The sequence below is a fragment of the Cherax quadricarinatus genome, chromosome 2 (genome assembly GCF_038502225.1).
Source record: "Cherax quadricarinatus isolate ZL_2023a chromosome 2, ASM3850222v1, whole genome shotgun sequence".
NCBI classification, from domain to species: domain Eukaryota; kingdom Metazoa; phylum Arthropoda; class Malacostraca; order Decapoda; family Parastacidae; genus Cherax; species Cherax quadricarinatus.
In genome coordinates this window covers 14550412-14566675 of record NC_091293.1, presented here as the reverse complement: position 1 = coordinate 14566675, position 16264 = coordinate 14550412, and the positions used below count along the sequence as shown (strand labels likewise).

General features: G+C 40.8%; 1 protein-coding gene across 1 annotated transcript in view; it reads right to left on the bottom strand.

The window, feature by feature from the left end:
* Positions 1-1900: 1900 nt before the first annotated feature.
* 5-HT1B (5-hydroxytryptamine (serotonin) receptor 1B) overlaps positions 1901-16264 on the bottom strand; it is a 57263-nt gene continuing 42899 nt past the window's right edge. Inside the window, exons 2-3 of the mRNA XM_070087423.1 lie at positions 15808-15917; positions 1901-3769 (exon numbers count right to left, since the gene is read on the bottom strand). Of these exons, the coding sequence (XP_069943524.1) occupies positions 2953-3769; positions 15808-15917 (927 nt within the window). The 3' untranslated portion in view covers positions 1901-2952. The remainder of the gene's footprint in view (positions 3770-15807; positions 15918-16264) is intronic.

Genomic DNA, 16264 nt, shown 5'->3' with positions numbered 1-16264 from the left:
TACTTACTCACGACTTCCTATGATTATGACACATTGTCGCTTTTTCACTTGTTTATTTTGGGCATTTTAAGTTCCGTCTTCACTTGCTTCAGAATTTAACTGAGCTTCAGATAGCTTTCCTTCTGTATTATTTTTGTTATATCCTGGTTCATTCCCTTTTTAGCTGATGTCGTAAACGTTGGCTGGCGGTAAGCTGATGATGCACCGCCATGTGTCTCATGATACATGACATTATTATATAACATATAAATCATTAAAGACCAGCAAATCACAATGCCGTGGTTGTAAAAGTACAAAAAATCTGGGTTATGTTTATGGGTTTTAAAAATCGTTACCCCAAAGTACTTAATTAAGCTGAAATATAAAAATTATGCAAAATTAGAGCGACCTTTTAATTTTGGCACAGTGAAGACAGGTGTTACGAAATAAGCAAATAAAACTCCCTCTTAACAATATATTTCTTATTTATTAACATATAAGTTATAGTAGACGAAGAAGGGGGCTCAGCTTCCTTAATCCTAAGTTGACATAAGTTGTATCTAACTTTACTAAAGTTGCTTTATATTCTAGCCGTCAGGTTGACCAACCCTGACGCTTACTCTAAATTCATCAGAGTTGATAACCTAAGTATGTCATTGTGTATGAATATGCTTATATATACATATGTATATATATATATATATATATATATATATATATATATATATATATATATATATATATATATATATATATATATAAATAGACGTGAGTGAGTGGAGGAACAAGTCAGCCATATACATAATATTGATAAAAACATATACATTATATTATAATACTGATATATTATTTATTTATGTATATATATATACATGTATATACATGTATATATATATATATATATATATATATATATATATATATATATATATATATATATATATATATATATATATATATATATATAATATTCTATGTCACTTGCGTGGAATATTAAAAATAGGATCCATGATACTATGTAGACACAGGTCGCTAGTAAACAAAATATTATATTACTACTACTATTACTACTACTACACACACATTTTCAAAAGGCATAAGTTCATTCATATAAAACTGACAGTAGTGAACAATACACTTACTACAAACTCTACATCATATTATTGCAGGAGGCTCTGGGGTTGGGAGTTGTCTTTATGCACCAGAATATTCGTAAACACCTAATAGCAAACACTGAGTCATTTACACACACACACACATACACACACACACACACACACACACACACACACACACACACACACACACATACACACACACACACACATTTATTTACCCATTCCATCAGGCGTTGCGTGACGTAAAAAATTACATATTGAACGGTGACGAATATAAATGGAACATCATGAACAATTATTAATAACACAATAAGTCGCTTGATTATGAAAGTAGGGGAATGTGTGTTTGTGTTCACCAAGGCTTGAAAATGAGTGATAATGAGTGAGAAATGAAGATGATGCAGTGCTGAAAATGTTAATAAAAATGATTTGAGATGATAATATGATGTGTAAAATATGAGAATGACTATATCATACTATCTTACTTTAATAAGATGAAATATGCAAGTGAACTGTAGTGCAATGATATAGCCGTGAGAGAGAGAGAGCAGGAGAGAGAGACAGAGAGAGACAGAGAAAGAGAGAGAGAGAGAGAAGAGAGAGAAATATGTCAAATGAGATTGTGAAAAAAATACCTAGTGAGAATTGTCTTCCCTGAGACGAATGTGATATATATATATATATATATATATATATATATATATATATATATATATATATATATATATATATATATATATATATATATAAAGAGAGAGAGAGAGAGAGACAGAGAGAGAGAGAGAGAGAGAGAGAGAGAGAGAGAGAGAGAGAGAGAGAGAGAGAGAGAGAGAGAGAGAGAGAGAGAGAGAGAGATTTATACTTCTCAGTTATTCACATTCCACAACTGTTGAGTTGTGATAAAAGTCGAAATGTTTCCACCCACCTACAGTGTAGAGTGAGAACAATGAAGCACGTATGTATCACAACAGGTGTGAGCGAGGTAGGGCAGATGTGGTGATGAATTTAGCACAGCAGTGAATAGCTACTAGAGCAGCTACACAGTAAGTTTATTGTGAGGTACAGGTGTTGTACCTGACCAGGTGATTATCATTACCTGTGTTGCTGACTCAGTTCTTTGGCAAAGACACATGTGTAGCAGTGATAGAGAGGGATGGCAGGTGTATCGAGGATGCAGGTGTGATTGTCGAGGCACCAGCTGAAGCATACATGTGTGTATAGGTCTGAGGCCGACTTGCACCTATTGTGAATAGGTGTGAGATTGATTTGCACCTGGTGTGAGGCTGACTTGCACCTCTTATGTGCAGATATGAGGCTCACTTGCACCTATAGTGTACAGGTTTGAGACTGACTCGCACCAGGTGTATTTATGCCTTACATCAAATGACCATAGGTCTGATACTGGCTTTGCACCAGTTACGTGGATAATTTGCACCAGGTGTGTACATAAGTGAGTCTAACACACCAGACGCCAAACTTCCAGGTATGAGACGTATTTACAGCTGTCAAGTGTGTCGCATGAGGGAAGTACGAGAGTAATCACACACGGCATCACTTACAGAATTACAGCACCATAGATAAACATCAGTATAACAGAACACAGACGCCAGAAACTGTACAGAACTACACAGTAGCAGAATAGTTAGGGATGTGTGTTGAGTTTGGTGCCGTGGGGGGCTGTAGGGTATCCACCATGCACGGCCTACGGCATGTTGAGACAGTAGGCTGTTCACAGGGTGGACTCCGTGATGGGTGGTAGGCTGGCTAGCCGTGTAGCTGCAGCCAGACCCAGGGTGGTGGTGCTGCAGGGGGCCAGCCCCCTGCCCGACCTGCGCCCCCCAGGCACCCCGCTGTGCTATGATCGCGTAAACCTCACTGACGAAAACCTCGAAGACTGGCGCTGGAACGCTCTTTTCCTCCCGCATAGGATCCTCTTGAAGGCGTTGCGGAACTCTGGGCTGAAGACGGTGTAAATGATGGGGTTGAGTGTGGAGTTGAAGTAGCCCAGCCATAGGAAAGTAGCGATCAGGTAGGGATTAAAATGGCAGGAAACGGTGCAGAGAGGCATCAGCACCGCCAGGATGAAGAAGGGAAGCCAGCACATGACGAAGGCGCCCGTGATGATACCCAGCGTCTTGGCTGCCTTCCGCTCCTTCCGTGACTCGAACTCCCGCCGCCGCATGTGTCGCGGGACGACCTGGGAAGCTACAGCAGCCACCCCGGACGTCGAGTCTTCCCGGCTGCCGTCCACGGGATGGCCATTGAGGGTGCTGCCGTTCGAGGTCTTTTCCGGCGAGGGCTGCGATGACATCCTGGTGAAAGTGGTCGTCTCGCTGATGGTGACGGGGCCGCGACACAGTGCAGACTGCGCGTTGGTGCCGATCTTCCGTCTTATGCGCTTCCTGGCCGCCTGGTAGACCCGCCAATAGAGGACGAGGATCACCGCCAGCGGGAGGTAGAAGGAGGTGATAGTAGCGAAGATCTGGTAGCCCACGTCCTGAGAGATGATGCACATTTTGTTGCGTAGGCGCTCATGCCATTCAGGGTCCTTCCAGCCCATCATAGGCGCAGCAGAGATCAGGAAGGACACCACCCAGATGACCGCAATCATGCCGCCCACCCGCTGGGGTGACCTCTGGTGTATGTAGTCTACGTTGGTCACCGCCCAGAACCTGCAAGACATCAGGTCACTAGAAGTCAGGTCACTGCCTGGAACCCTATTTATGTGGGAAAGAAGTAATTGTAAACTTACACTGTGTAAGTGGGTGTAATTACCCATGGCATTTGTAATTACCTGTTGGTGTGTGTGTGTGTAACCTCCTCCTCATAATTACCCATCTGAATGTGTATACATATTTCTGAGTGCATTTGAGTGTTTGTTCTTTGAGTGCATGTGTGTGTCTATTTTTTAATGTGTGTGCATCTTACTGCGTGTGTGAGAGTTAGGTCTTCATCGAAGATGCTGAAGAGTAGTGTACAAAGGCTTTCTTTCTCCCATTTCGCACACTAAAGTGTGCATGTGTTATTATCCGGCTGCTCCACTTGTTTACCATCCATGACTCTGGTAAAATGTATTAACTTCAATAAATGGAATGAAAAACATGGGAATATATCACAAAATCTGTCACAAAATTGCATTATTAGAAATATAATTACGTTGAATTAATTCGGACTGGTTTTGTCGGCGGGTTGGGTGAGGGTGAGTGAGTCAGTTTGAGATGGGTCATAGTGTTGCCAGATGGATGAGAGTGACTGTATGGTAAACGAGTGTGTGTTGTGAGTGTGTTGCAGATGAATGTTGTGTGTGTATGTGTGTGTATGTGTGTGATTGTGTGAGTGTGTGTGTGTGTGTGTGTGTGTGTGTGTGTGTGTGTGTGTGTGTGTGTGTGTGTGTGTGTGTGTGTGTGTGTGTGTGTGTGTGTACTCACCTAGTTGTACTCACCTAGTTGAGGTTGCAGGGGTCGAGTCCAACCTCATGGCCCCGCCTCTTCACTGATCGCTACTAGGTCACTCTCCCTGTATCGTGAGCTTTATCATATATCTGCTTAAAGCTATGTATGGATCCTGCCTCCACTACATCGCTTCCCAAACTATTCCACTTACTGACTACTCTGTGGCTGAAGAAATAGTTCCTAACATCCCTGTGATTCATCTGTGTCTTCAACTTCCAACTGTGTCCCCTTGTTACTGTGTCCAATCTCTGGAACATCCTGTCTTTGTCCACCTTGTCAATTCCTCTCAGTATTTTGTATGTCGTTATCATGATTCATCTGTGTCTTCAGCTTCCAACTGTGTCCCCGTGTTGCTGTGTCCAGTCTCTGGAACATCCTGTCTTTGTCCACCTTGTCAATTCCTCTAAGTATTTTGAAAGTCGTTATCATGTCACCCCTATCTCTCCTGTCCTCCAGTGTCGTCAGGTTGATTTCCCTTAACCTCTCCTCGTAGGACATGCCTCTGAGCTCTGGGACTAGTCTTGTTGCAAACCTTTGCACTTTCTCTAGTTTCTTTACGTGCTTGGCTAGGTGTGGGTTCCAAATTGGTGCCGCATACTCCAATATGGGCCTAACGTACACGGTGTACAGGGTCCTGAACGATTCCTTATTAAGATGTCGGAATGCTGTTCTGAGGTTTGCTAGGCGCCCATATGCTGCAGCAGTTATTTGGTTGATATGTGTTGCAACCCCTGAATGGGTTACAATGATTATTATGTATATATATAATGTATATTATCTTTTCATATAATTTTATATTGCTTATATTTGCGATAATAGCTAAATCGTAAATATATTGCTTTATATTCTTATTTGACTTATGTTGTTAGGATGTTACATATTACATATTGTTAGGATGTTACATAATATGTGCTCAGTTCAAGTCTTGATTGTCAAACTACTGTAATTATCGCTTGTCGCTCGTTATACTGCCGGCTTCTGAGCTGTGCTGTCCACGTTGCTATCACGTGATCGAGGGGGGGTGTCCTCACCTCGCCTAAAGTATTCAGTCTGCTCTAGACTCTCTTGGTGGTTGGACAGATTGTCTGTCTCATTATTCTTGTTAGTTCTGTAGAACTCTGTTCACAGAACATTGTATCGACTTCGTGATTTTCGACGTTGTACTGAGGCTGTGTGTCACATAGACACTCGAAACATCTCAGGTCCTGAGCTGTAACTTCTCACTTAACTTGTACTGGTATCTGTGTATTATCACAGTCAGGGATTTTCTTATGCTGAACTTAGATTCAGTAGTATGGGAGTTTTGTGACTTTTGTGGAGGATCTGCAGATGGTCCCTACTTAGTGTCGTTATATTATCTCCTTGTTCCTGATTCTGTGTCGCAGTCGCTTGTTGTATTGCTATTGGGCTTTAGCATTCTTTTTGTGGTTCAAGCAGACTGTTCTGGTTGCCTGTCGGTCAAGAAGTTAGTTTGTGAGGACTTTGTCAGTCACTTGTTTAAGTCTAGTCGAGTCGTGAGACATAGCGAACTACTTAAGAGCACTTACACACATACACACTTACTTGTACATATTTGTAATATCTTATTAAATGTTAATGTACCTGACGGTACTTAAGAATTATAAATGTGATATGTGCTTTCAGCACAATAATATTGAACTCGAGAGATTGATTTTATTTTGATTGCTGTGATTAATTTAATTTGATAATATACCTCTAGACTTAATAAATTTATTAAATTTTAATTTCTCTAGTTAGTAGCCTACCAGTTGTAATCCTGAAGCACTATTGAATAATACTGAATTTTAATGGATAATTGGACAAGGATACTGACTACTTGTTACGAAAACCCAGTAACAGGCTGGATGCTAGAAGGGCAGTCCTTTCTAGTATTCACTGGAGATCTCTAAGCTTTTAGAATCGCGTTTTTTGTAACAATGTGCGCTTCAGGAGATGTACCTGGTGTTATACTCACCCAAGATCTTTTTCCTTGAGTGAGGTTTGTAGTCTCTAGCCCCCTAGACTGTACTCCGTCTGCGGTCTTCTTTGACCTTCCCCAATCTTCATGACTTTGCACTTGGTGGGATTGAACTCCAGGAGCCAATTGCTGGACCAGGTCTGCAGCCTGTCCAGATCCCTTTGTAGTTCTGCCTGGTTTTCGATCGAATGAATTCTTCTCATCAACTTCACGTCATCTGCAAACAGGGACACCTCGGAGTCTATTCCTTCCGTCATGTCGTTCACAAATACCAGAAACAGCACTGGTGGGACCCCGCTGGTCACTGGTGCCCACTCTGACACCTCGCTACGTACCATGACTCGCTGCTGTGTGTATGTGTGTGTGTGTGTGTGTGTGTGTGTGTGTGTGTGTGTGTGTGTGTGTGTGTGTGTGTGTGTGTGTGTGTGTGTGTGTAGGTGAGTGAATATTTTGCGCTTGTGCGTGTGAGTGAATATGGTTTCTGTGCGTTTCAGGTGAGTGTGTGTTTAGGGGGAGAGGATGTATTATAGGCGCGTTTGTGTGTGTGTGATTGTGTATGTATGTAATTGTAGGACGTCATCTCGTAACCTCTAGCCCCATTTCTCAGTCTGTATTGACCGGTTTTAGTGGCTAAAATGACCCCATGCTTCCTACTCTCAAAATTGTATTTACTATTTGCCTCCATCGGCCCAACATCTGGTGCTCGCTGATTTGTGTGTGGATGTGTGTGGATTCTTGGTTCCTGCTACTGGTCGCTACTGAGTTCAGTCTCTTCGGGAACCCTATCATAACTTTTCTAAAAGCAGTGTACAGGTCGTGCGTCTACCGCTTCGTTCTCAAACTCATTCCACTTTCACATCACTATGAGGAGGTAGAATGACCTTTACAACAAGGGCGTGTCTATCGTCAAATCACATATTGCCATTTAAACGACCACCCAGTTTCATTTAGTCTTGATATCAGCGAAAGCGATGAAACACAGACAAAGAACTAAGAAAGTTCCGTGAAAAGATTGAACAACGAGAGGAAGATGAAGCATTTGGATATCTTTCTGAAACCTTATGCAAAAGAATATTAAAAGAACTTCTGTATTTGCATGTAGAATTAACAACATAAAGGTCAAGCTGTAGCGACAATATTTATGACCCTTGCTGCATATATCTATTGCTTACCAACGGTAATTGTTATATCTATAGTTGACGAATGGTAGTTGCAAAAATAAACACAGAAGCAGTATAATGTGATCCTTTATTGACAACGTTTCGCTCATACAGTGAGCTTTATCAAGTCACAAACAGATTTACCTGGATGAAACGTAAGTGAGAATTTACAGGATGGAGTCAGGTGGAGAATGCTGGGTTGATTGAATCTGAACCTGCATGTGACGTGTACTTAGCTCAGTGGTGACGTGTACTTAGCTCAGTGGTGACGTGTACTTAGCTCAGTGGTGACGTGTACTTAGCCAGTGGTGACGTGTACTTAGCCCTGTGAAGACCTGTTTGCGCGCTCTCTACGAATTGAAGCAAGATGCCCTCCATCGAGCAACTTTACTAACAGCTTAAGGAAGAATTGAGGATGGCAAAGATGGAGATTCGGCGACTGACCGAGGAAAACAAGAAGATTCGTAGTAGTCCTCCTGTTTTGAGTCCTCAGGTCAAGAAGGGAAACTGGTCAGTGACTGGACAGCAGGGAACGAAGTTGACGATCAAGAAGACGAATGGAAAAGTAGAAACGATGAAGAAGAAAGAGACTGCCGTGGAAACTGTTGTGGAAACATCTAATACATTCTCAGTGCTACCCGACGAATGTGAGTCGAATACTGGGAACATCACGACGAACGACACCAAGGAAGGTAAGAATATTGTTGTTGTTGGGGATAGCCAAGTTAGGTATATGGATAGGGCGTTCTGCTTGAAGGACAGGAGTAGGAGACAGAGAGTTTGCTTTCCTGGGGCAGGGATGGAGGATATTGTTAGCCGTCTGGATGACATCATGAGAGGTAATGGGAGCAATCCTATTATCTGTCTCAGTGCTGGAGGCAACGATGTTGGCAGACGTAGGAGTGAAGACCTGATTAGCAGGTATAGGTCAGCAATAGAATTAATTAGGAGTAAGGGTGGGAACCCTGTCATATGTGGTATTTTGCCAAGGAGAGGAGTTGGAAATGAATGGTTGTCCAGGGCAATTGGTGTCAATTGCTGGCTGGACAAATACTGTAAGGAAAATGCGGTAACATTGAAAACTGGGACCTGTTCTATGGCAAAAATGACATGTATGCCAGGGATGGGGTTCACTTATCTAGGTCTGGGGTGGTAGCACTGGCAACTGCAGTGGAGGGAGCAGTTAGGACTTTAAACTAGGAATAGTTAGTGGTATGAGTTTTGGCAGGAAAACAGTGAAGTCCCAGTGTAGTAATATTACGAGTTCTAGGGGAACTAGTAATAAGCAGAACGAGGTAGATATTGAAAAGCCAGGGACTTTGGGTGATAAGGACAGTAATAGGTTTAGTAGAAAAACAGAAATGAGCAGGAAGGGTAAAGAGAAAGGAGAGTCTTTCAATGTTTATTATGCTAATTGCCGTAGTGATAGGAATAAGATGGACGAGTTGAGATTAGATGCTAGTGCAGGTAACATTGATGTATTTGCCTTAACTGAGACGTGGTTTAATTCAAAAAGTCGGGACATGCCTGCGGAATGTCATATTCAGGGTTTTAAATTGTTCCAAGTAGATAGAAGTATCGGGAAGGGGGGTGGGGTGGCATTGTATGTCCGAGATCGCTTGAACTGTTGCATAAAAACGGGTATTAAGTCTAAAGTAACACATACAGAGTCTGTTTGGATAGAATTTTCAGAGGGGCATGAAAAACTGATTTTAGGAGTGATATACCGTCCCCCAAACTTAGATAGGGACCAAGGGAGACTCTTATGGGAGGAAATTGTTAAGGCCACAAGGCACGATGATGTAGTAATTCTAGGAGACTTTAACTTTAGTCATATTGATTGGAATTTCTTGACTGGGAATTTAGAATCATACGACTTCTTAGAAGTAGTTCAGGATTGTTTTTTGAAGCAGTTTGTGACAGAACCTACAAGGGGAAATAACCTGCTTGACTTAGTTATGGCAAACAATGAATCCCTTGTTAATAATTTAGAAATTTCAGAGGTACTGGGTGCTAGCGACCACAAATCAATTACATTTAGCATTGAATGGAAGTACGATAGTAGCGATAACTCAGTAACAGTCCCAGATTTTCGCTTAGCAGATTATGATGGGCTTAGAGAACACTTATCATCTGTTGACTGGGGTAACGAAGTGAGCTATCAATATGACAGTTTTCTGAACACTATACATGCTGCTCAAAGAACGTTTATCCCATATAAAGAAATTAGATCAAATAGAAATGACCCAAAATGGATGAATAATAGGCTGAAATATCTACTAGGGCATAAAAAAGGAATTTATAGGCGTATCAAAAGAGGTGAGGGTCACCTTATGAATCGGTATATTTACATTAAGAGGGACATTAAAAAGTGGATAAGAAAAGCTAAAAGGGACTATGAAATTAAAGTTGCTAGGGATTCTAAAACTAACCCAAAAAGTTTTTTCCAGGTCTATAGAACAAAAGTTAGAGATAAGATAGGTCCCCTTAAAAGTAACTATGGGCACCTTACTGACAAAGAGAATGAAATGTGCTCGATTTTTAATAATTATTTTCTCAGTTTTTACACACACAGTTTTTACACTAACAATATTCCAGCAATTAATATTTATAGTGGGCTAGAAGATAAATTATGTAACATCACAGTCACTAGTGAAATGGCTGTGAAGCAGATAGACAGACTGAAGCAAAATAAGTCGCCGGGTCCCGATGAGGTTTTTTCAAGGGTTCTTAAGGAATGCAAAATGGAACTCTGTGAACCATTAACTAATATTTTTAATTTATCTCTTCAAACAGGTGTAGTGTCTGATATGTGGAATATGGCTAATGTAATTCCTGTTTTTAAAACAGGGGACAAGTCGTTACCGTCAAATTACCGCCCAATAAGCCTGACCTCAATTGTAGGCAAATTACTAGAGTCAATTATAGCTGAGATTATAAGAAGCCATCTCGATAAGCATAGCTTGATTAATGATACTCAGCATGGATTCACAAGAGGCCGGTCTTGTCTAACTAATTTATTAACTCTCTTCAGTAAAGCTTTTGAGGCTGTTGACCACGATAAAGAATTTGATATTATTTACTTAGATTTTAGTAAGGCTTTTGATAGAGTTCCGCACCATAGACTGTTAAAGAAAGTGGCAGCTCATGGCATTGGGGGAAAAGTGCTCTCGTGGATCGAGTCATGGCTCACTGACAGGAAGCAGAGAGTGTCCATAAATGGGGTTTAATCCGAGTGGGGATCTGTAACAAGTGGCGTTCCACAGGGATCAGTCTTGGGCCCGTTGTTGTTTATAATATATATCAATGATCTTGATGAGGGAATTACTAGTGATATGAGCAAATTCGCCTATGACACAAAGATAGGTAGGATAATTGATTCAAACGTAGATGTTATGGAACTTCAGGAGGATTTAAACAAACTCTATTCTTGGTCAGAAAAGTGGCAGATGCAGTTCAATGTAGATAAATGCAAGGTTCTGAAGCTTGGGAGTGTCCATAACCCTAGTACTTATAAGTTAAACGATGTAGAACTTAGCCATACAGATTGCGAAAAGGACTTGGGGGTTATGGTGAGCAGCAACCTTAAACCAAGACAGCCATGCCTAAGCGTACGTAATATGGCAAATAGATTACTGGGATTTATATCAAGAAGTGAAAGCAACAGAAGTCCAGAGGTCATACTGCAGCTTTATACTTGTGTACGAATGGTATATAATACCGACAAGATGAGATTAAGACACATGTGCAACATCTGGGTATCTTTATTGTAGACGTTTCGCCATCCAGTGGCTTTATCAATACAAATTCTAGGACATAACTTGAAGACAGTAGAACTATGTACACAAGATGAGGTAATCAGTCCCTCAACCTAGGAGTAGGTGCGAAGAGCACCATAGTCGTGGAGATTCTGAAGCAAAAGACAGGAGCCTGGCGCTTATATAGTAACGTCAGGTGTAGCAGACGAGGGCATATTCACTGGTAGGCGGGATTCCCAGTGGAAGTAGGTCCTTCCCAAAGAGATGGGTTAGTTGTAGTAGTAGTTGTCGTAGTCGTGAAGGTTATGTACATGTCCTCATGGAATCTTAATTCTGAGGACATGTACATAACCTTCACGACTACGACAACTACTACTACAACTAACCCATCTCTTTGGGAAGGACCTACTTCCACTGGGGAATCCCGCCTACCAGTGAATATGCCCTCGTCTGCTACACCTGACGTTACTATATAAGCGCCAGGCTCCTGTCTTCTGCTTCAGAATCTCCACGACTATGGTGCTCTTCGCACCTACTCCTACGTTGAGGGACTGATTACCTCATCTTCTGTACATAGTTCTACTGTCTTCAATTTATGTCCTAGAATTTGTATTGATAAAGCCACTGGATGGCGAAACGTCTACAATAAAGATACCCAGATGTTGCACATGTGTCTTAATCTCAGCTTTATACATCATTAGTAAGGCCTCACCTAGATTATGCAGCTCAATTCTGGTCTCCATATTACAGAATGGACATAAATTCGTTAGAAAACATTCAGCGTAGGATGACTAAATTAATACATAGCATTAGAAATCTTCCTTATGAAGAAAGATTGAAGACTCTTAAGTTACATTCACTTGTTAGACGAAGATTGAGGGGAGACCTGATCGAAGTGTATAAGTGAAAGATAGGTATTAATAAAGGGGATATTAATAAGGTCTTGAGGATGTCTCTCCAAGAGAGAACCCGCAGTAATGGATTTAAATTAGATAAGTTTAGATTTAGAAAGGACATAGGAAAGTATTGGTTTGGAAATAGGGTTACCTGGTTACCTGGAGGTTATTCCGGGGATCAACGCCCCCGCGGCCCGGTCCATGAGCAGGCCTCCCGATGGATCAGGGCCTGATCAACTAGGCTGTTACTGCTGGCCGCACGCAGTCCAACGTACGAGCCACAGCCCGGCTGATCCGGCACTGACTTTAGGTATCTGTCCAGCTCTCTCTTGAAGGCAGCCAGGGGTTTATTGGCAATTCCCCTAATGCTTGATGGGAGGCTGTTGAACAGTTTTGGGGCCCGGACACTTATGGTGTTTTCCCTTAGTGTACCAATGGCGCCCCTACTTTTTATTGGGGGCATTTTGCATCGCCTGCCCAGTCTTTTACTTTCGTAGGGAGAGATTTCTGTTTGCAGATTTGGGACCATTCCTTCCAAGATTTTCCAAGTGTAGATTATGATATATCTCTCCCTCCTGCGTTCCAACGAGTACAAGTCAAGTGCTTCCAAGCGTTCCCAGTAGTTAAGGTGCTTGACAGAACTTATACGTGCAGTAAAGGATCTCTGTACACTCTCTAGATCTGCGATTTCACCTGCTTTGAATGGAGATGTTAATGTACAGCAGTATTCCAGCCTAGAGAGAACAAGTGATTTGAAAAGGATCATCATGGGCTTGGCATCTCTCGTTTTGAAAGTTCTCATTATCCATCCTATCATTTTCTTTGCACGTGCGATCGTGGCACTGTTGTGATCCTTGAAAGTGAGATCCTCAGACATTACTACTCCCAGGTCCCTTACATTATTTTTCCGCTCTATTGTATGGCCGGAGTCAGTAGTATACTCTGTTCTAGTTATTATCTCCTCCAGTTTTCCATAACGGGTAGTTGATGAGTGGAACGGTCTACCTAGTTGGGTTATTGAGGCAGGGACTTTGGGTAGTTTCAAATTTAGGTTGGATAAGTACATGAGTGGGAGGGGTTGGATTTGAGTGGAACTTTCACATCAGAGCTTATTTCTTGGGTGGCATTGAAAATTGGGTTGGGCAAATGTTTTGTTAGTGGGATGAATTGTAAAGGACCTGCCTAGTATGGGCCTACAGGCCTCCTGCAGTGTTCCTCCTTTCTTATGTTCTTATGTAAGGTGATAGAGGCCAGGATCTTGGGTAGCTTTAAAAAGAGATTGGACTAATATATTAGTAGACGTTTTGCAGTGATCCTCCATTCTTATATTCTTAGGTGGGATAACAATGAAGACGTTTCTTGGCAAAGGGTTCAGCTATGTTATAAAAGCCGTTGTTTTGGTTGAAAGCTGTTGTTTTGATAGAAAAAAGAAAGGCTTCTATAACATAGCTGAACCCCTTGCCAAGAAACTTCTTCATCGTTATCCAACATAAGAACATAAGAACGGTTGTTAGGTAAGACACATATGCAACAGTTAGGTATCTTTATTATGAAACGTTTCGCCTACACAGTAGGCTTCTTCAGTCAAGTACAGAAAAGTTGATAGAAGCAGAAGATACTTGAAGACGATGTAATCAGTCCATCACCCTTAAAGTTTTGAGGTGGTCAGTCCCTCAGTCTGGAGAAGAGCATTGTTCCATAGTATGAAACAATATGGAGATGAAGTGACAGAATGGAGCTTTTTATAGCGCCAAGAGGTGAGACGTAGGCCACTAGGAGAGGTATGAACTCAGATGTTGAAAGGTCAGGTCCCTCTCAAATCCAGCCAGTGATGGACTGATTACATCGTCTTCAAGTATCTTCTGCTTCTATCAACTTTTCTGTACTTGACTGAAGAAGCCTACTGTGTAGGCGAAACGTTTCATAATAAAGATACCTAACTGTTGCATATGTGTCTTACCTAACAACCTGTCGGTATTTTATACCATTTTAATGTTCAACATAAGAACGGAGGAACACTGCAGAAGTTCTACTCATGGAAATAAATGGTATAAAATACCGACACAATGGCAATATAAACACAAATGCAGTATAATGTGATCCTTTATTGACTACGTTTCGCCCACACAGTGGGCTTTTTCAAGTCACAAACAGAACTGTTTGTGACTTGAAAAAGCCCACTGTGTGGGCGAAACGTAGTCAATAAAGGATCACATTATACTGCATTTGTGTTTATATTGCCAAGTTCTACTCATATATTGTCCAGTATCTTTTTAAAGGTACCCAAAGTCCTGGCCTCTATCACCCTACTCGGATGACTGTCACATGCAGGTTCAGATCCAACCTATCCAGCATTCTCCACCTAGCTCCATCCAATAAATTCTCACGTACCTTTCACCCAGGTAGATCTGTTTGTGACTTGATAAAGCCCGCTGTGTGGGCGAAACATTGCCAGTAAAGGATCACATTATACTGCTTCTGTCTTTACTTTTCCATTGTGTCGGTATTTTATACCATTTATTTCCACCACTGGTGGAATGGCTGTTGAATGGCCTTAAGAAGCTCATATATGTACTGAATTTGATTCAGTAGTATCGAAACTCAGTGTTGCAGAGTGTGAGCAATATATAGGAAGCAATAAGGGACTGAATCAAAAGAATACAAGCTCTCTTTATCACGAAAATCAGTGTAACAATGTAAATAACAACTGTCTTTATTTTTTAACTCAGTGTAATGAAACAAATAAAATCTGTTTATGGTCTTTAACTCAATCTAGCTAAAATATAAACTCCTTTTTATTCTTTAACTCAATGTATCGAAGCAAATTAAAGCTGTCTTTTTTCTTTAACTCAGTGTGTCGAAGCAAATTAAAGCTGTCTTTATTATTTAACTCAGTGTATCGAAGAAAATTAAAGCTGCCTTTATTCTTTAACTCAGCGTATCGAAGCAGATTAAAACTGTCTTTATTCCTTAACCAATCGAAACAAATAAAAGATGTCTTTGGTCTTTAACTCAGAATATCGAAACACTTGAACCACTGAGCGATTAACTTTCAGAGAAGCGCTTGAGTGTATTTGTTATCCGGCAGCAAAAACACTTGTGTTTATGTCTCTTGGCTGTCTGTCCGATAGTCTGCTTCCTACTCCGCACTGTCAACCTGATTAAGTTCTTAGTGAAAGATAATCTCTCTGTTAACTATTTTAAGCTGCGGAGGTTAGATGTTCTCTTTATGTTAACTTTGTTAAGCTGAAAATGTCAGATAATCTCTGTTAACTTTATTAAGGATGAATGGTTAAGGTTGTCACTGGCTAATTTAACATCGATAATTAAAACCGAATGTCCATTGCTTTTCAACATTTGCTAAGATTTATTATTGTCATTATTATTATTATTATTATTATTATTATTATTATTATTATTATTATTATTATTATTATGACAGGGGTAAAAGGCTAGACAGACTCACCTATCTAAGGCAATGGCCACCAGGTGAAGGATAGACGCTGTACAGCAGAGAACGTCTGAAGCTGTCCACATATCACAGAGCTCTGGTCCAAGCGTCCACTCCTTGCTCACCTGTGAAAGACGCAAGTGATGTAGGTGATGCTGCTCACGTCAACTCTGTCTCTCTCTCCCTCTGTCTGTCTGTCTGTCTGTCTGTCTGTCTGTCTGTCTGTCTCTCTCTCTCTCTCTCTCTCTCTCTCTCTGTCTCTCTCTCTCTCTTTATATATATAAATATATATATATATATATGTTGTGCCGAATATGTAAAACTGGTCAATTAGCAAGAACTCATTTAAAATTAAGTCCTTTCTAAAATTTTCTCTTTTACGTTTAAAGATATATTTTTTCATTAATATTAATGTAAAAAAATTTAATTTTACTCCAAAAGAATCTTAGAAAACTTACCTAACCTTATTATA